At 53.3% G+C, this 16,248-nt stretch overlaps 8 protein-coding genes across 8 annotated transcripts; 2 read left to right on the forward strand and 6 right to left on the reverse strand.

The window, feature by feature from the left end:
* Nucleotides 1–841: 841 nt before the first annotated feature.
* On the reverse strand, nucleotides 842–1,724 carry GLOTRDRAFT_111847 (fungal hydrophobin). Its single transcript, XM_007870197.1, has 4 exons — nucleotides 1,399–1,724; nucleotides 1,301–1,338; nucleotides 1,160–1,240; nucleotides 842–1,092 (listed from the first exon to the last, which is right to left on the reverse strand). Exons 1-3 carry the CDS (start codon nucleotides 1,659–1,661, stop codon nucleotides 1,194–1,196), a joined length of 348 nt encoding a protein of 115 aa, XP_007868388.1. The 5' UTR covers nucleotides 1,662–1,724; the 3' UTR covers nucleotides 842–1,092; nucleotides 1,160–1,193.
* A 905-nt stretch (nucleotides 1,725–2,629) lies between these two features.
* GLOTRDRAFT_140020 (hydrophobin-domain-containing protein) lies at nucleotides 2,630–3,928 on the reverse strand. Its single transcript, XM_007870198.1, has 4 exons — nucleotides 2,979–3,928; nucleotides 2,884–2,921; nucleotides 2,750–2,824; nucleotides 2,630–2,697 (listed from the first exon to the last, which is right to left on the reverse strand). The coding sequence occupies exons 1-3, from the start codon at nucleotides 3,884–3,886 to the stop codon at nucleotides 2,778–2,780; spliced, it is 993 nt and encodes a 330-aa protein (XP_007868389.1). The 5' UTR covers nucleotides 3,887–3,928; the 3' UTR covers nucleotides 2,630–2,697; nucleotides 2,750–2,777.
* Nucleotides 3,929–4,185: 257 nt separating this feature from the next.
* Nucleotides 4,186–6,463, reverse strand: GLOTRDRAFT_140021 (uncharacterized protein). The gene is made up of 9 exons (XM_007870199.1): nucleotides 6,195–6,463; nucleotides 5,764–6,004; nucleotides 5,451–5,704; nucleotides 5,188–5,395; nucleotides 5,069–5,138; nucleotides 4,819–5,006; nucleotides 4,606–4,732; nucleotides 4,425–4,551; nucleotides 4,186–4,356 (listed from the first exon to the last, which is right to left on the reverse strand). Exons 1-9 carry the CDS (start codon nucleotides 6,323–6,325, stop codon nucleotides 4,242–4,244), a joined length of 1,461 nt encoding a protein of 486 aa, XP_007868390.1. The 5' UTR covers nucleotides 6,326–6,463; the 3' UTR covers nucleotides 4,186–4,241.
* Nucleotides 6,464–7,223: 760 nt separating this feature from the next.
* GLOTRDRAFT_140022 (uncharacterized protein) lies at nucleotides 7,224–8,563 on the forward strand (the record flags this gene model as incomplete). Its single annotated transcript, XM_007870200.1, has 2 exons — nucleotides 7,224–7,609; nucleotides 7,819–8,563. Exons 1-2 carry the CDS (start codon nucleotides 7,251–7,253, stop codon nucleotides 8,561–8,563), a joined length of 1,104 nt encoding a protein of 367 aa, XP_007868391.1. The 5' UTR covers nucleotides 7,224–7,250.
* On the reverse strand, nucleotides 8,243–9,369 carry GLOTRDRAFT_100819 (ubiquitin-like protein). Its single transcript, XM_007870201.1, has 6 exons — nucleotides 9,244–9,369; nucleotides 9,117–9,175; nucleotides 9,043–9,064; nucleotides 8,924–8,982; nucleotides 8,819–8,863; nucleotides 8,243–8,763 (listed from the first exon to the last, which is right to left on the reverse strand). The coding sequence occupies exons 1-6, from the start codon at nucleotides 9,311–9,313 to the stop codon at nucleotides 8,740–8,742; spliced, it is 279 nt and encodes a 92-aa protein (XP_007868392.1). The 5' UTR covers nucleotides 9,314–9,369; the 3' UTR covers nucleotides 8,243–8,739.
* An 88-nt stretch (nucleotides 9,370–9,457) lies between these two features.
* Nucleotides 9,458–11,130, reverse strand: GLOTRDRAFT_140024 (mitochondrial carrier). Its single transcript, XM_007870202.1, has 7 exons — nucleotides 10,804–11,130; nucleotides 10,696–10,753; nucleotides 10,613–10,641; nucleotides 10,219–10,560; nucleotides 10,088–10,165; nucleotides 9,720–10,030; nucleotides 9,458–9,664 (listed from the first exon to the last, which is right to left on the reverse strand). Exons 1-7 carry the CDS (start codon nucleotides 11,053–11,055, stop codon nucleotides 9,643–9,645), a joined length of 1,092 nt encoding a protein of 363 aa, XP_007868393.1. The 5' UTR covers nucleotides 11,056–11,130; the 3' UTR covers nucleotides 9,458–9,642.
* A 63-nt stretch (nucleotides 11,131–11,193) lies between these two features.
* On the reverse strand, nucleotides 11,194–13,112 carry GLOTRDRAFT_117190 (WD40 repeat-like protein). Its single transcript, XM_007870203.1, has 7 exons — nucleotides 12,833–13,112; nucleotides 12,638–12,774; nucleotides 12,213–12,583; nucleotides 11,901–12,160; nucleotides 11,610–11,842; nucleotides 11,387–11,556; nucleotides 11,194–11,328 (listed from the first exon to the last, which is right to left on the reverse strand). The coding sequence occupies exons 1-7, from the start codon at nucleotides 12,937–12,939 to the stop codon at nucleotides 11,305–11,307; spliced, it is 1,302 nt and encodes a 433-aa protein (XP_007868394.1). The 5' UTR covers nucleotides 12,940–13,112; the 3' UTR covers nucleotides 11,194–11,304.
* A 56-nt stretch (nucleotides 13,113–13,168) lies between these two features.
* On the forward strand, nucleotides 13,169–14,855 carry GLOTRDRAFT_122383 (transcription elongation factor). The gene is made up of 10 exons (XM_007870204.1): nucleotides 13,169–13,297; nucleotides 13,395–13,457; nucleotides 13,523–13,685; nucleotides 13,750–13,938; nucleotides 13,996–14,192; nucleotides 14,245–14,370; nucleotides 14,422–14,475; nucleotides 14,533–14,543; nucleotides 14,600–14,620; nucleotides 14,674–14,855. Exons 1-10 carry the CDS (start codon nucleotides 13,235–13,237, stop codon nucleotides 14,687–14,689), a joined length of 903 nt encoding a protein of 300 aa, XP_007868395.1. The 5' UTR covers nucleotides 13,169–13,234; the 3' UTR covers nucleotides 14,690–14,855.
* The last annotated feature ends 1,393 nt before the right edge of the window (nucleotides 14,856–16,248 follow it).

Below are 16,248 nucleotides of genomic sequence, written 5' to 3' on the forward strand. Positions count from 1 at the left end.
TACACGGTGCAATCCTCGACCTCTCCCAGCTGATTTGAGCAGAGAAAAGAGCCCAATTAGCGTCTATATTGCACTGCATGGTCTCCCGTACAGCGGAGTGAATTTCTTCTCAAATCGGAACCTCTCTGTATAGAATTAGCAGCCTGTTCTTAGCTTATGAGGCCCAAAACAGCTTCAGGTGTCGTAATCCTTTACAGCCGCCAAAATTAACATTAGAAAACAGTATATAGGCTCTTAAGCAACGAGTATTAAAGTTGGTGAGGGTCGCGCCCTCCTCAAAAGCTTTGAATTGTGCAGAGAGCACTACAGAGCGTGCAGCGGCGCACACGGTATGCACGTGGAGTACCGTCCTGACGGTGCCGCCAATACCAAATCGAGTAGACGTCGTTGCCTAAAACGGCGCAAGGGGAGACTTCACTGGCGCGTATCGGGAAAGTGACCTACAGTGCCTTGCATAAGAAACTGAACATCGCGTTTCCCCGCGCGTTGTTTGCTCGCGCCAAATATACCCTTTTCGGGTAGGTCCGGAAGGCCTCTCGCGGGACCGTTTGTTGGGCAGGGACTCGCAGACGCCCCGAGACGGCTCGAAAGGCTTCAGAGAATGCATGAAATGTATATTCTACTACTACACTAAGGGCTGTAAATCATTACACTCTGCCCCCACCTGTATGCCTAGCTACCCTCCCTCTCGATGGGTCTTTGTCGCACATTTGCCGATACCCGAAAAGGGTATATTTGGCGCGGACAAACAACGCGCGCGGAAATGCGATGTTCAGTTTCTTATGCAAGGTACTGTAGCCTAAGTTCACACACTCGCTGCTATCCTGGACAGGACTCTTGGTAGCGTCTCAGAGCCCTGCATTTTATAATACTTTAACAGGTATCAACGTCACAGTGGTAGACACGATGCTTTAACGACAAGAAACCGAACATCGGTACGACGGAAGGAAGAATTCAAACGATTCAGAGGACAAGAAGTGAAAGCGAAAGCAAAGCCCTCAGACCAATTAGAAGAAACTTTAGGAACTCGGTTGGGGAAACATCCAAAATCTCTTTCAGTCAGCTCCTGGACCTGAGGTGACTTGACGTGATCTGGTGCGCAAGGAAAGGGTGTTGGATCAGGAAGTCAACTGACGGGAACTAGCCCACAGCGACTGACCTCTGGGTGGAATGCCCCTTCATTGACAATGGGTTTACCATTCGAGGGTGATGGGAATACACCCCACGGATACCAGACCGCCTGTCAAACCGGTGATATCAGAACAGTGCAGCCACTGAAAACATCTGGAAAAACCCATACCTGACGAGTTATCAGAGCAACAGACGGGCTGCGCGGAGCTATACAACCACAGTCGTGTCAGTGGTCGCTTCGAGAACAAAAGGGGTGATTGTACTTACCAAGTAGCCCCGTTGCCGAGGCCGCCAACGGTTAGCGGGGAGCATTGCAAGCCGATGGGCACGTTGAGACCATCCACAACGATGCCCAGGAGCCCTAGGAGGTTGGTCATGTCGGGACTTCCGGCGGTCTGCACCTGCTGGCAGCACTGAATCGCGCCGGTGTTGCACTGGCCTCCAGCGACCTGGCGGGCAGAGAGCGGGCTGGCGGAAGCCAAGACAAGGAGAGAGAAGAGTGTGAAGAGCTTGACGAGGATGGAGTACATCTTGGTTTTTTATTCAGAGGTAAGGAATGTGTTTCAATGAGTGACGAGTGGGCGAGATGAGTGGAAGGCGCAAACGAGAAATTCTCGATGGGTTCACAGAACCAGACTGCGACTTATATAGGATCGCGGGCTTGGTGCGGGACTGTCCATTTCTTCAATTGATGAAAGGAGACATGTCTCGGATGCTTGTTGCGAATAGAAGGGGAAATTTGTTGACAACCGCCAGATCTTCGGCAGTGCAAAATAGAGAAATATTCATCCGGTGACAGTAGTTCACGGCACTGTCAGATTTTGGTCGGAGGGTTAGATGAGGAACGACATATTATGGCGAACAAGGTGGACATGAAGCGGACGCTGGCAGACGCCACAGTATGGAAGCGAACACGTATGATTAGAAGCGCTCGGGATGCGAGATCCCATCGGGAACCACGGAAGCAAAACCTTTCGTTCTTATGATTGGATGTTGGTCAAGAATCGAGATACTTACCTCGAAAGCACCTCCAAACGTAGGCCTCAGGCTCTCCTGTCGGACCCAGGTAGGTGCTAGATGATACAAACCTACCGAACGTAGGTGAAGTATTCGGTACGCTCCTCAGACAACGGTCAACCTTTCCGGTAGGTAGACGCAGTGAGGGAGGCGAAGTGGTCAGCGGTCGTGTTAAATGCACTCCACTTGCATGAAGGCACGCTGAAATGGATCACCGCCAAACAGAGCAGACCACCAAACAGAGCAGACTGCCAAACAGAACAGAGTGCTTTCAGATAGTCGCTCAACCTATTTAGGAGCCACACGATAATGTACCTGAATTGGCCACATGTCGCTCACGTACGATAACCCATGCCCTTGTGGCCCGACAGCAATCTTGTATAGTAGGCTTAGCATTTCTATATATTCGTGTATAGGTGTTCAAGTCAAATAACGACGGAGGATGTATTAAACTATAGGCTAGTATTTCCGACAATGTAACCAGTAAAGCAGGGAAAGAAGCAACATAGAAGTAGGCACGAAGGGTCGTTTTTGTAGTGTATGCATATACTGCGTCACTAGGGGTCAGAAGATGATGGAACGAAGAGACACCCGAGCCCACCTGAGTTTGTCTAGACGGACAATCCAGCTCAGCCGATCAGGCTGATAGGCATGCAGCCAACCGAGATGAGGCCACCTGTGTCAAATATTAATAAGCACTTGTTAAAGCTCAGCCAATTCAACGAGGCGGCTTACCAGACGAGTTATCCTCACAGCAGACAGGGTTCGCGGTGCTGCCCACGCAAGTCAGCCCTTCGTCCCCATCGATCACATCAGGTAAGCACACTCACCAAGTCGCCCCGCCCCCAAGCCCCCCAACCGTGAGTGGACTACACTGGAATCCAATGGGCACGTTGAGCCCCTCCAGCACGATCCCCACCAAGCTGAGGACATCGGTCATCCCAGGATCCCCAGAGTTCTGCACCTGTTGACAGCACTGCAGAGATCCGGTGTTGCATTGCCCGGTCGCGTCTGGAGCGGCAGGCAGGACAGCGGTCGGCGTCGCGGCCAAAGAAGTCGTGGGTGACCCAGAAGTGGAGACAGCCGGTAAAGTGACGGGGTCTGTTGTGCTGGGAGAAGAAATGATATCTGTAGTCGTAGGGGAGGAGGAAGTGGGGACGGCCGGCGTGGTAACCGGGTCTGTTACACTGGGTGAAGAAATGGGTGTGGATGTGGGAACGGATGGCGTGGTGACCGGGTCAGTGACGGTGGGCGAGGAAATGGGCCCCGTGCTCGTGGACCCGCTGGTGCTCGGGGTGTCCGTGGTCACCACATTCGTCACTACAGGAGTAGTTGGCGAGATCGTGGATGCCGGGGAAGTAACGGGATCAGTGACTGCATCGCCAATGGACGTGCTCCCACTGGGAATGGAGGCGGGCACCGAGCTCGGTCCCCCACTAGCCGAGATCGTAGATGAAGAAACGGAACCGGGGGAGGTGGAAATCCCAGCGCTCCCGGTAGGAGCGGTGGTGGTGAGGACGAATGTAGGCGTAGGAGCGTTAGCGCCACTGCTGATTGGTGGACTGGGGAGCACAGTAGGCGTCGTGACTACGGAAACGACTACTGAGGTAGAAGTCACCACGAGGGTGGACGTAGTCATGGGGATGGCGACGTCGGAGGGACTAGGGCACACACACGCCTGGGGGTCCGCAAACGCGACGGCCAAAGACGAGGCCAGCAGTAAGAATTGCACGCGCATGATGAAGCAAACGAGCGACGATAGTAAAGAGCGTGGATGGAGTGATAAAGGGCCTGTGGAAGAGAAGACCAATGATTGAGAAACAAATCAGACTTGGATCGCACTTTTATCTGGGCCCTTGGAAGTACCCAACGAGACAAAAAAATCCCATGAAGCCAAACCTGACCCAACCCGAGGCGTCCAATCCGAAGTGTACCTCATCTTCCAACTTGTCTTCACCCGCACGGCAGGGAAGCGAACTGCGCCGATCCCTCATGACAGGAACTCGGAGCCGACAATTCCACCAGTCCCTCGTACCGACCAAACCCAAAACAAGAGCAATATAATATATTTTCACAGTACAGAGCAAGACGCACTACAACTCCTTTTTGGCGCTATCCGCGGCAATCCTGGGTGCGCGCTTCTGAATCCCCTCAATAGCCTTCAGCCTTTCCGTCAGTGTCGGGTGGGAGTGATGGTATGCCGAGTATCTATCGCAACACATTCAATCAGTCAAACATGCCTCAGCGAAGAACGATGAACAAGAGGGCAGACGCACAGCCAATCCACCCAAACAGTGGATAAATTCTTTACGTGCAGCGTAATCAACGCGCGCTTGAGCCGCTCGCCCATATCCGCCATGTCCTCGACCTCCTTCTTCTCCTCCTCGCTCAACTGCAGCTTCCCTGTACCGTTGATTAAGCCGAGTTAGTTCTATTACGGACGGGGAGGGTGCTTACCGGCGGCGTTGTCCTGGAAGAGCTTCGCGGGGAGCTCGGTCGCGAAGCGGTCGGCCTGCCACTCAAATTGGCGACTAATGAAGTTCAGGCCGATACCGACGACTGCTTCCATTGGCGTCAATATCATCTACATTCACCGCGACCAAGGAAGATTTGTTAGTCGAGACAACACAACAAGTGCAAAGTGAGGCTACGAAGCCGCCTGTCGCTTACCTGGAATAAGAGGAATGCGACGATGGTAGGCGGGTTCCGTGCCACATGTTCGGGGAAGTCGAACGAGCGGAGGACCGGCGGGGCGTGCAAGAATGCGGGGAACAGAGAGAGTATTGTGAAAATGTGTGCCTGGGAGATAAGGAGGAGCTTTGACGGGTGCAGGAAGTACCAGTGGCCCAGCTCATGCGCTACAAATTGTAGAATAACAAGTCAGAGTCGTAAGATGGGAGTCCATGGTGAAGGTACGCGCCTAGTACAGCCTCAATGTCTTCCGGCGGGCTTTCCTTGATTAACGTATCAAAGATGACGATGTGCTTACTCTGCGCAAGATCAGCGCATGAAGTATAGTCGCGAGTCAAATACACTTACCCAGGGCAGTCCGAAAAAGTACGCGTTACTATGCGAGCTGCGCTTCGATCCGTCGATCTCATAGAGGTGCTTGAGCGGGAACTTCAGTTTCGACGCCATCGACTCGATCCTGCCGCGCAGCGGGCCCTCGGGGAGCGGCGAAAGCTTGTTGAACAGCGGCTGGATGACAGTCGGGTACAGCACGACCATGCTAAGCTGGAACGCGAGCCTAACACCATGTCAGAGCGCGTCTCAAGCAGCAGCAGTGTATGCGGAATACACACAGGAAGCCCATCAACCACGGGACGAAGCGGTCGCCAGCCCACTTGAATATTTTCAGGAAGGCGGCGAGGAAGGGTGCACCAATTCCAAAGCCAAGCGCCCATCCCTTGAGCATGTCCGTGACGAACAGGGAAGGGGTGGTCTTGTTGAAGCCGTGTTTTTCCTCCAGGACGAAGGTTTGGTAGACCGAGAGGGGGAGCGAGGGTAGAGACGAGATGAAAAAGAGCACCGCAGAGAACAGTATCGACTGTGGTATCTACAGCCCTCCGGTGTTCAGTGGCAGTTCCCGTTCCTGTCGTGGCACAGTAAACGTACCTCGTACGCCGGGCCATATCCAAACCTGCTAAGTATCTTCCCTGCAATATCCCAAGACCATGCGTATGCACCAAATTGAATTAGGGCCGAGTCGATAACCTGCTTGTAGATCCCAGCAAAGAGGGAGAATTTGGCCTTGTCCTTCCCATATCTCTGGGACTTTTCGAAGGTGTCCTTGTCGAAGTGGCCTTCAAGGATGGCAGGGGGGGCCGCCTTTGAGTAGAGGGGATATTGACGCAGACTATATCAGCCAAGAAGCGCAAATATGAGTATGTCATGTCATGTCATGTCACGTTGCGTTGTCAGTCCATTCGCTGGAAGGTAGGCGAGAGCTAGTACGACCGGAGGGCGGCAACCCCGCCGCGTCCGCGGCATACTAGCACTCGCGTACGCCCAGCAAAGAAGCTAGACACCTGCAGGACGTCACTCACAGTAGGTAGGACTCGAAAAGTGTAACGCCCCAGGAGAAGGACTGCACGTATAGCTTCCAATTTATTGGCTGTACCGAAACGAACGAAAGCTTGCTCTGTATGCGGCCCAGCAGGGCGTGCAGAAAATCCATTATGAGCGCAGTGTGTTCAGACGCACATGAAAATCCGTGGTAAACGAGAGAGAGAGCAACGCCAACGAGAACGCGGTGAGACGCTAGTCTCCCGAAGTCAGACCGTATTGCCTCCCTTATAAGGCAGGTGGAGGGCGGTCGGCATATAACGGTCTGCTTCCAGTCGCGCCTGCCTTGGCTGGCTCACCGATTTCAACATCACGTGAATTGTCCCACGGCCTTTGCCTCTATTCTCTGCTCTACTTTCGCTGCCTGGATGCATAACCAGGATCTCTTTTGACTGCATCTACAACTGAATACCATGTAATGGTACAGTTATGTGTTTTTATAACATCAAAACACTCAGAATATGCGACAGGACCATGGCAAGAGTTGCTGACTCAGCACCTCTGGCTCTTCCTAATTTGGACACCATCTCATCCTTTTGCCTCCCCGGCGTGTTTGTGAGCCATAGCGCCCTCGCACCTTGCACCCGGTGCACATTGGACGGGTATATGCCAGACTAAAGCAGAGTATGGATAAATTAATGTATATTTTAATTGGCAAGCATCATATACCAGCACAAACTGCATGGCAACAGCAGAAATGTAGCAGTTAATGAGGATTCATGTCTCCCTTACCTCTCTATTGCTCTGGAATACACATAATAAGGCTACACACACATTGTGAGGGCAAAGGACAACCTGAAAGAGCTTCAAACGCGCTCATACTCGCGTTCGACACTGCAGCGAGCGCGTCCTAAATGAGTGCACGTGACACTACAGGGTCCGAATATGCCTAATGTGCCAAGTGCCGCGCGTCTGGATGCAGACTAGTGAGACGCGTACCACGGACACGTCAAGCTGTGCGCGTCAAGTGACCTCCCCGCCGTCGCCGCCGGCAGCCTACACTCCCTTGCCTCGACGTCCGTCTCCACTCAGTTCGAATGTTCCCAAGGCCGTCCAAGCGAAAACACCGCGCGTCCGCGAAGTCTCGCCAGAGACACAGGCCGAGCCAGCACTCAGAACACGCCGAGCATGGTAACAATTCCGACGACGAGCATGAGCTCGAATCGCAGCCGGACCCGGCGCTCTTCATCCAGGCGTACGAGGCCGACTTGGTGCGCGGCCCGCAAGCATGGGCAGCAGCTGACTCACTCGAGGTTGTCCGAGTGAAAGATGGGGATCGTGAAGTAGTGAAGGCAGGGGAGGGTCTCATTCGATGGGGAGGGGCTGGTAACAGTAGGTACGAGGACGAGGAAGTACAAGCGGGGAATGCAAGACAGCAGGAAATCTGGGTGGACAGGTACGTTGACATTCCTCAGAAACTGCGAGCTGTACGACGGTCCTGTAACGCTGTTGGGCGTCCGATAATATATGCTATTGCTCTAATCTTATTCTACGGGTGCTGACATCCCTTGACGAGCACTCCTGTAAACCGTGATGTAGAGGCATGCTGGGTTTCCCATTCCTTCTTCGCCTCACGGACATCACTAAGCGTCTATGATATCACAGATACGATGCCCGCCTGCTCCTAGACGCCCTGCCCTCCAGCATTGCGGACACACAGGAGCCACTGTCCCCTACGCTCAGCACCTCCGGCTGGTCTGACCTGCCCTCTGACTCCGAAGACACGTTCTTCTTCACCCCCGCCGAGCTCGAAGACTACCACCGCCAGAAACGACGGCGCATTATCGACGCCGCGCGCGAGGAGCGTCTCCGGGCACTCCGCGAGGAAGACGACACCACCTTCGCGCAGAATCCGGAGGAAGACAGGTGGGGCGGGAGCGACGAGGAGCCCGACGCGCCGCAGCGCGAGCTCATGCGGCGCACCGCGGTGCACCTCAGCACCTCCCCGAACCCCGCGCAGCTGGAGATGCGCATCCTTGCGAACCACGGCGCGGACAAGCGCTTTGCGTTCTTGAGGGGGAGGTGGTCACGAGCGTGGCGCACGGTCAAGGCGGGCGTCAGGCAGGAGCAAGCACGAGCGAAAGAGAAGGAGAGTGAGAAGCCGGCGTTGGGAGGGTTGGCGGGGTATGGCGATAGTGATGAGGATGAGGGTAGCGAGAAGGGTGGTGATGACGATAGGGGTGGCGGCTCTAGTAAGCGGGAGATAGGCGAGGCACAAGCAGACGCAGCGGGCGCTATCGCGGAAGAACAGGCAGGAGACACTGATAAGGAGGAGGCTATGAAGGCTGCCAGACGTGCCAAAGCAAAGGAATGGGCTGCGAAACGGAAAGCGGCCAAGGAAGCTGAGTGATGTCCTGGTGGTACGGGTGCCGCGGCGCTTCGTCGATACTAGTAGCAGCTGGAATACTAACAGGCAGGCCATCACGAAGATAGCAGAAGATTATGAATTAGGAGAGCATAAGTAGAACAAGACAACAATCCATCCAAGTGAATACAGTATATTCAGGGGCCATGCCTAGTGGAATACTAGCAAATCAAGCCACCACCGAGCTACGCAAGACATCAGCTGCGAACGGGGGACACCATGCATGCTAGAAATGCGTACCTGCTGTACATGAGCGTCAATCATGTCCCCATCCTCCAACCCGACCTAGAAAACCCGGTATCAAGCCCCCGGCGGAATTGTGAGGCTACAGCTTTTCCAACTTACATCTGCTGGTGTCTCCTCCTTGCTTAGCCGCTTGTCCTCATAGAAGAACCGCAGGGAGTCTATCAGCACGTAGGAGGGTGTTAAGGGCGCTTGTAGCAGGGGATCGAGTGTGAAAGCACCTTCTGCGAACCCGAACTTCTTCTACACAATCCATGAGCAACACACACAAACGACATACATGAGCACAACTCACCTCCACCGCATCAAACACCTTCTTGAACGTAGTGTTCACCTTGAGCTTCACCGTCGTATCTGCACGCCCGCCACCCTTCGCATCAAATACAGCCCTTCAACAAACGAATATCAGCGCTGGCACTTACTGGTACCCTCGAAGTTGACCACAACGTTAATCTTCGGCTTGACGTCTTCGACTTCTTCTGAGGCGCCCATCGTGAATGGTAGAAGCGGAGGTACGGATATAAAGACAATTGATGATTGCGTCGGACGCGAGACGCGCGACGCGTCCGAGGACGCGTTATTTGTGCGACGCAAACAAAGGGAATCAATAATGTCGTGCCCTCGGGACCCGGGTGTTGGCAAACGCGCTATTGCTTCCAAGAGCGAGAAGAAGATCCCATATCTACGAGTAGCAGCACTACACAACCTAGGAGCAGGTATTATACATCTGAATCACCGATGATGAATATGGACATTGTGCAATGAAACCATCAGACTCGGAGCGAATCCCAATCCAGGAAATCAGAAATTGCACTCCGTTCCTACTTCGTGTTGTCGTTCCACCTATGAATACAAAATGATTAGAGCACATTCAATATGAGGATCGCACTGCACTCACAAATCCAAGAACAGCTTCCACAGGACCGAGAACATCAGCCCCTGCAACCCGTTCGCCAGAATCCTCGTCTTCAAGCCTCGCCCGAAGAGCCCCCTCAACCCATCGGTGGCGATGACCGCCTCAGCAGCTTCCATGTACCCGATGCGCGTGTCGTTCACTTGGCGGTATGTCTTGACGACGCGCAGGGAGTTCGACACGGTGTCGGAGACGATAGATGCGACGAAGCCGATGAAGGCCTGGCGGACGAGCTGCCAGAAGAGGGCGTGCGGGACGGGGATGTTTTCGCGCAGGAAGTTGTACGTGCCAAACCACTTTCAGTCGGAAGACAGCTCAGTCGTGCGTTTGTACGTTAATGGTGAGATACGAACTGGATAATGTCCGACAAAAGTAGCGGCGGCGGTAGCAAGCGCGCCGTACCATAGCGTAGTTATTCCATACTTCTTGATCTTTCGGGGAGTATTGATTCTCGGAGCTCACATAAACAGTAATATCGACGTACTCTGTCCTTCAGGATTTGCATGCCAGGCTTGCCCTGGGCCTGAAGCGTCGTCTTCACGGTATCGACGGGAGTGAGGATGATACGGAACGCCGCAGCCAGGAGCGACGCAAATACAGTCTTGATCAGCGACGGCAGCTCCTTCATGTAGCTGTTTGACTCAAGCAGAGCGAGGATGCCGACGTTCGCGGCAGTGTCTCCAAAGCGTGCGACGGGGCCCTGCACCAAAGCTGCAGTCAACCCCTGGTAGTATCGTGTCCAGCCTCCGTCATGATACAGCGTCTTGATCGCTGTCGTAGTTGTGGTACCGTATCTGTACTGGTAGTTCATTACCGTCCGGAGCGGCTACATCAATCTGGTGAGATACAAGAGCTAAGGATAGGCGGTGTGAACGTACCATCAAGGTCAAGACCTGAAGCACCATGGCTGTCTACCGGTCAGCGTCTGGAGCATGGTAAAGACATACTAGTGGCCACACACCAGCCGCCCCGCTGAGGCCTCCGCCCAGGGCGTCCTTCAGGGCCTTTTTGAAGTCGAACTTCCCCTACGTCAGTCCCCACTTGACGAACAGGATCTGACAGGACTCACGTCGACATCCCCTGCATCGATGAACCCCTTGATGAACATGGCAAGGAGGAATACCCCGCCTATGATCAGGAAGGAGTACCATGCTATCCATCCCCATGACCACTTCGGTTTCTTCTCCTCTGGCAGGACGTTCGCGGTCTCTTCATCCTCTGCAACGTTGACGTCGTATGGTGGCGGCTCGGACTGTGTGAGCAACGGCTGCCGTTCGTCGTCCCGGCCGGTAGGCACGGCTTGCGGTGTCGGCGAGCTCATTTCTGCTGCCCAATGTATAGGGACAGCGGTAGACCGAGGAGACAGCGAGCAAGCGACGACGGCAGTCTGACTAACGCCATCCTTGCGGTGAAGGTGAGAGGATATCTATTCTAGTCGTAGCCCGTTATCTACTCCGGACCGCCGGCATAGCACTGCACCAATATCGCACACCGATAGCAGGTTTACGGAAAACAAGGCAACAGGTCGTATTAGCACAGGTGACAACAAAATGGCGAATGATGTACAAATCTACTGCGCTTGTTCAGCGTAAATCTGGGGAATAGAGCTCGATATCAGGGTGTTCGCGAGATGGAAGATGGTCACAACGCACCTTGATGGTCTTATCAGCACCACCTGTGATTAAGCGCGTGCCGGTCATGTCGAAGGTCGAGCAGAAAACGCCCGCTTCGGCTTCCAAGGAACCAGGCTGAGGAATATCGTCGAGGTGCTGGAATGGAGTACCCGTGTTGTAATCCCAGAAGGTCAAGGTCCCATTATCACCTGGTACAAATCGTCAGCACTACGGCTTCGATCCCCGACATTAGATATCGAACCTCCTGAGAAGAACACGCCCTCTGAATTCACGGAGAGCGTGTTTATGATGGCATTGTGTCCGCTGAAGTTGAATACGAACGTGCCGTCTGGGCACTTCCATTTCTTAATGTTGTTACCGCCTGCAGAGCCTGACGCAAACGAGTATTCCGTGGGGTGGATTGCCAGTGCGCGGACGGACTTCTTGTGGTGGGTGAGTGTCGTCATGGTCTTGCCCGCCGCAAGATCCCATAGACTATTGGGCGTTATGTCTATCATAGGTAATGGAGGACTACAGCAGAAAAAATACGAACCGAACGGTGGAGTCCATACTCCCGGTGATAACCTGGGGATCTGACTCTTGGCATTTCACGTCAGCAACTGTCGCTGTGTGTCCTGCCAGGACATGAATCTGCGCTTTTGTTCGCATATCCCATACCCGGGCTGAAGCGTCTCGTCCAGACGTGACGAGGATATCGAGTGTCGGGTGCAAGCTGAGGGAATATACACCTGATAGATGTCCGTGATAATGCCGGATGACTTTGTTTTGTTCAAGGTCCCAGCACTTCACCATCTGGAACTCCCATCAGATCGGACTCGCAAAGCGAAAGCTTGGAGGGACTCACTTTGTCTTCTCCGCACGAAAAGAGATATGGGTGTCGCGAAGACACAGCGAGACCACGTACGGTGGATATATGCCCCGTCAGCGACAACTTCAGCTCTCCCGACGCCAGATCCCAAATCTTGATGACACGATCGCCAGCGCCCGTAGCGAACCACTTGTTTCCTGGTTCCACTGCCACACTCCGTACCCAGCCCAGATGCCCTGAAATGACACGCATGAGCTTCCATTGTGGATGATACGTGGGCTTGATGGTCCGTGTTGTCTTGTGTAGCTGTAGTGCTTGCGAGAGCTTCGTGGAAGAGGCAAATGTGGACGGCTTTTGCTGGGGGGTATTGTCGATCTTTGCAATCATCATCGAGGTATCTGCAGCGGCTATACCAAAAGGTCAAGCATAGTCCCTCTGCCAAAGATGAAAGCAGTACTTACGTCCAGCCGTGATAGCCTTCCGCTGCTCCTTTGGTCTTGCAGGGCCCACTGGCCCCTGTTGAGCGAGCAGCGTTGGTGGGAGCTCCTTGTAGTGTTTGTACTCATCGTTGATCTTGACTGAAAGTCTTAGTCTCGCACTGCAACGGAGGTACCTCGAGTGAGCGCAGTCCCTCCTCACCTGATATTCATGCTAACCTTGTCTCCTCTTCCTGCATCCCCGCGGCTGGACATGATGCAAAGACGTCATATGTTCGCTTTGCGCAACTTTTGAGAAGGGGGTTTAGAGGAGGGAGTGTCGACATTGAGGAGTCGGTTTCGAGGAGTATCCGGGACTGCTTGGGAGTGTAGAACAGAGCCGAGAGTTAGGGTAGCAGAGAGCACAGTCCGATAAGTTCTATGAGTGGACTGTCTTCACGCTCGTCGGCGTGAACAGCGAGCGCGGTGTTTGTACGTGTTTAGGCCAACAGGCGCCGCCACATCCTCGCAGCTCTTTCCCAAGCACTCTCAAACGCTGACTCGTACGCGTCGATAGTCAGCGAGACGTTGGTATTACCGATCCCGCCAGTGTCGTAGATAGCTCCGGTAGATAGACGAAAGATGTCCGGCGCGTCAGAGTTAAAGACGCTCGTGAAAAAGCTGCAAAGTGCATCGTCAGACGAGGTACGAGTGCATTCCTCCCTACTGCCTCCCTGTCACTCCCGTTCATTTATGTTTTCTGACATTTTCCACGTTTCTGGGCCTTTTCTGGGCCTTACAGGAGACACTCGGGATCTTGCAGACTCTCAAGAAGGAGGCGGTCATTACAGAGGCGTTGTTACGGGTGAGTTTGCGTTGTTTATGATTCGTGTGAGCGCCATTTGACGAACGCCGAATCCGTTTGAGTAGGAAAGCAAAGCTGGTCTAGCTGTGGGCAAACTACGATCTCACGGTAACAAAGATGTATCCGACTTGGCGAAGGAGGTTGTCAAGAAATGGAAGCAGGCGGTCGAACGAGAGAAACTGAGCAACGGTGGCTCGGCGAAGGGGGCGCCAAATGGCAAGGTACCAGGTGCGTCCGCTCTAGTAATCCCGCCGGAACCACTGCTTACTGACATATGCTGCGCTCCTGTTAGAGAGAAAGGCCTCCATGACACCCGCCACGCCGATCACCCCAACAGCTCAGAGCCCGTCCGCTCGTAAGAGCCCTCTTGCCGAGCGTACGGCGAAGAGCGATGGTATTCGGGTGGAAGTCACCGGCGACAAGACGCGGGACAAATGCATCGAAATCATCTACGATGCCCTGGCAATTGATTCTGGTGCTCGTGAGTCATGATCCCGGGTCGGTGTATGGTCAAGTGACTGATACTGGTATCCCACAGCGAGCGAGCAGATCCTCGGACGGGCAAAGGGGATCGAGGCCGCGGTGATACAGCAATTCAACGGGGCCAATGCTGCTTACAAAAGCAAGATACGTTCGCTGTTCGTAAACCTCAAGGACAAGCACAACCCAGGACTGCGTGAAAGCGTCGTCTCTGGAGATCTGCCCGTTGCCAAGTTTGCCACTATGAGCAGCGCTGTATGTCGACTCTGTCTTTGTCCTGCGTATTCTCTTATGCGTGTTGTGGTAGGAAATGGCCTCTGAAGAAAGGAAGGCGGCGGATAACAAGATCAAACAGGAAAATCTGTTTAACTCGCTTGGTGCGGAGGAACAGCAGGCAGAGACGGATGCATTCCAGTGTGGCAGATGCAAACAGGTATGTATTTTGCGACATACATTGGATAGACAGTCTGAATTCCTGTCACAGAGGAAGTGCCGCTACCGCCAAGCACAAACGCGGAGTGCGGATGAACCTATGACTGTACGTCTCCACACATACCTTTATCACTTAGCATTATGCTGACCTTTTTCGCCACAGACCTTCGTAACGTGAGTAGAGAGCACTAGTTCCGGTCTTTTGCCTTGTCTAACATGTTTTCTCCTAGCTGTGTAAACTGTAACAACAGGTAAGACCCGCGTATTTGCATTACACGTTTTTCCTTACTAAGGCAACTCCCAGATGGAAGTTCTCGTAAATTATCGCTGGACTTAATATCCTTATGGTATCGCCTCCTTTTAGTCCTTGCTCTCACCCTTGTTTCCGCTTTTCCCTTGTACCATCAATAGTAAAGTGCATGTCCCGCTTTTCTGTTCTGCACATGTACCGAATACCATTCCCATATCGTCCAATATCGTCTGGTGTGATTACAGCCTGTGGGCAATGGCGAGAAATGTGATTGCAGGTTCGAGGTGGCCGTATCCAGCAGTGTTGGGCCGGTTGACGCCAGTTAGTTTAGTTGTTTCGTCAACTAAGCAACTAGTTCTACAAAGTTTAAGAACCGTTGACTTTTCGTCAACCTGCCCACGGAGGTCAACTTTCCCACTCACTACCATATACGGTGAAAAACCTTAGCTAAGCGCATGAGTTCAAGACTATAGAGAGCAACCCATCATCCCTGCAATCAGAACGGACGGGGAACTCAACATCTCGACGGGAACTGAGGAGGACTGCTGGCGGGCAAAGCTCGCGCCACAGTTCCGCCGGAAAGTTATCCAAAAGTAAACGGAACTAGTTGACGAGTTGACGGTTCTCCAATCTTTCGTCCACTAGTTCGGAACTGGCACAACACTGGTATCCAGACAATTGCCATTTCCAGTCAAAGCTTAAATTGGATAACACCTTGCGCTGCTTCTTCGATATGACTCCTCTCAATGGTCCTTTTACTTTCCGCTTTGTTGTCTACTGGACCTGCCCTGACGGATTCACTGAATTCATCGTGTTCTGCAATCTTGTGCAAGGGAAGGAATGTTGGAAACCTGAAAGCCATAGGAATCCTCTAATAACCCTGACGAAGATGCAGCACAACCCGATCACCATCGCCCTCGAGAGTCGAGACTTGTTCTGGGAATGCGGACCTTACGACTATACTCATTTGAATGCCTTTTGGCTGCCGTAGAGCACTCTGATCCGGAACGGCGATTTCCCTAGAGAGGTTGCTGCAGAGCCGAATTAGAGGACCTTCCACCCTGCATTTGCATGGAGCCCAGGGGGGGATGGACTGGTATGTATCGCGATTCTGCGTTACTATAAGAGATTCAGCGTGTACCCAAGCGTGGCGTCTGGCATACTGTCGCAATCCTGCTCACCAACTGCGGAGTTCTTCTGGGAGGTTGACGTCTCGTGTCGACATCCTGTCTGCCTGAGGGGAGCATATCTGCGTCTGGCCATCGATTGTGGGTCCTGGGATCATGGTGCTTAAATGGACCTAAGCTTACGGCCAGTACCAACATCCTTGGACCGTAGTACTCCTCTCCGTTTAAGTACCAGAGGCTCCTCAAGGCGTCACTCTTCAGGCCTGAAGTAGCTGCAGAATCTCCCACCTACTCTATCGGCTCTGTTCACTGTTGTATCTGCTGCGCGGACTCCATCCATCTGCTAATTGTATTCAGCCCTAATTTCTGGAGCTGCCTACAGTCACGAACTCTTGACCGACGCTGGACTACTGTCAGAAAACTGGGCTCTGTGATGAAGGGAAGTACCGTACATCTACTTCGCCCTCTCCAAGGCTAGCTTTTGCAGCGGACATCTTTGGAC

The sequence above is a fragment of the Gloeophyllum trabeum genome (assembly GCF_000344685.1).
Source record: "Gloeophyllum trabeum ATCC 11539 unplaced genomic scaffold GLOTRscaffold_00011, whole genome shotgun sequence".
NCBI classification, from domain to species: domain Eukaryota; kingdom Fungi; phylum Basidiomycota; class Agaricomycetes; order Gloeophyllales; family Gloeophyllaceae; genus Gloeophyllum; species Gloeophyllum trabeum.

Bases quoted from the DNA above. Each gene is read 5' to 3' on its own strand.
- GLOTRDRAFT_122383 (XM_007870204.1), top strand. From the start codon at position 13,235: ATGTCCGGCGCGTCAGAGTTAAAGACGCTCGTGAAAAAGCTGCAAAGT. The intron at 13,458-13,522 runs GTGAGTTTGCGT...CCGTTTGAGTAG, and splicing joins TTACAGAGGCGTTGTTACGG to GAAAGCAAAGCTGGTCTAGC. The intron at 14,193-14,244 runs GTATGTCGACTC...GTGTTGTGGTAG, and splicing joins TTGCCACTATGAGCAGCGCT to GAAATGGCCTCTGAAGAAAG.
- GLOTRDRAFT_111847 (XM_007870197.1), bottom strand. From the start codon at position 1,661: ATGTACTCCATCCTCGTCAAGCTCTTCACACTCTTCTCTCTCCTTGTC. The intron at 1,339-1,398 runs GTAAGTACAATC...GTGGTTGTATAG, and splicing joins CTCGGCAACGGGGCTACTTG to CTCCGCGCAGCCCGTCTGTT. The intron at 1,241-1,300 runs GTATGGGTTTTT...CCGGTTTGACAG, and splicing joins TTGCTCTGATAACTCGTCAG to GCGGTCTGGTATCCGTGGGG.
- GLOTRDRAFT_117190 (XM_007870203.1), bottom strand. From the start codon at position 12,939: ATGTCGACACTCCCTCCTCTAAACCCCCTTCTCAAAAGTTGCGCAAAG. The intron at 11,843-11,900 runs GTTCGTATTTTT...AACGCCCAATAG, and splicing joins AGTATGGACTCCACCGTTCG to TCTATGGGATCTTGCGGCGG. The intron at 11,329-11,386 runs GTGCGTTGTGAC...TCTATTCCCCAG, and splicing joins GTGCTGATAAGACCATCAAG to ATTTACGCTGAACAAGCGCA.
- GLOTRDRAFT_100819 (XM_007870201.1), bottom strand. From the start codon at position 9,313: ATGGGCGCCTCAGAAGAAGTCGAAGACGTCAAGCCGAAGATTAACGTT. The intron at 9,176-9,243 runs GTAAGTGCCAGC...GCGGGCGTGCAG, and splicing joins GGTCAACTTCGAGGGTACCA to ATACGACGGTGAAGCTCAAG. The intron at 8,764-8,818 runs GTACGCATTTCT...TGTCTTGCGTAG, and splicing joins TTGACGCTCATGTACAGCAG to CTCGGTGGTGGCTTGATTTG.
- GLOTRDRAFT_140024 (XM_007870202.1), bottom strand. From the start codon at position 11,055: ATGAGCTCGCCGACACCGCAAGCCGTGCCTACCGGCCGGGACGACGAA. The intron at 10,166-10,218 runs GTACGTCGATAT...ACTCCCCGAAAG, and splicing joins TGCAAATCCTGAAGGACAGA to ATCAAGAAGTATGGAATAAC. The intron at 9,665-9,719 runs GTGAGTGCAGTG...TTGTATTCATAG, and splicing joins TGGAAGCTGTTCTTGGATTT to GTGGAACGACAACACGAAGT.
- GLOTRDRAFT_140020 (XM_007870198.1), bottom strand. From the start codon at position 3,886: ATGCGCGTGCAATTCTTACTGCTGGCCTCGTCTTTGGCCGTCGCGTTT. The intron at 2,922-2,978 runs GTGAGTGTGCTT...TTGCGTGGGCAG, and splicing joins CTTGGGGGCGGGGCGACTTG to CACCGCGAACCCTGTCTGCT. The intron at 2,825-2,883 runs GTAAGCCGCCTC...TATTTGACACAG, and splicing joins CTGTGAGGATAACTCGTCTG to GTGGCCTCATCTCGGTTGGC.
- GLOTRDRAFT_140021 (XM_007870199.1), bottom strand. From the start codon at position 6,325: ATGGATTTTCTGCACGCCCTGCTGGGCCGCATACAGAGCAAGCTTTCG. The intron at 5,705-5,763 runs GTACGTTTACTG...GGAGGGCTGTAG, and splicing joins GATATGGCCCGGCGTACGAG to ATACCACAGTCGATACTGTT. The intron at 4,357-4,424 runs GTGCGTCTGCCC...GTGTTGCGATAG, and splicing joins ACTGTTTGGGTGGATTGGCT to ATACTCGGCATACCATCACT.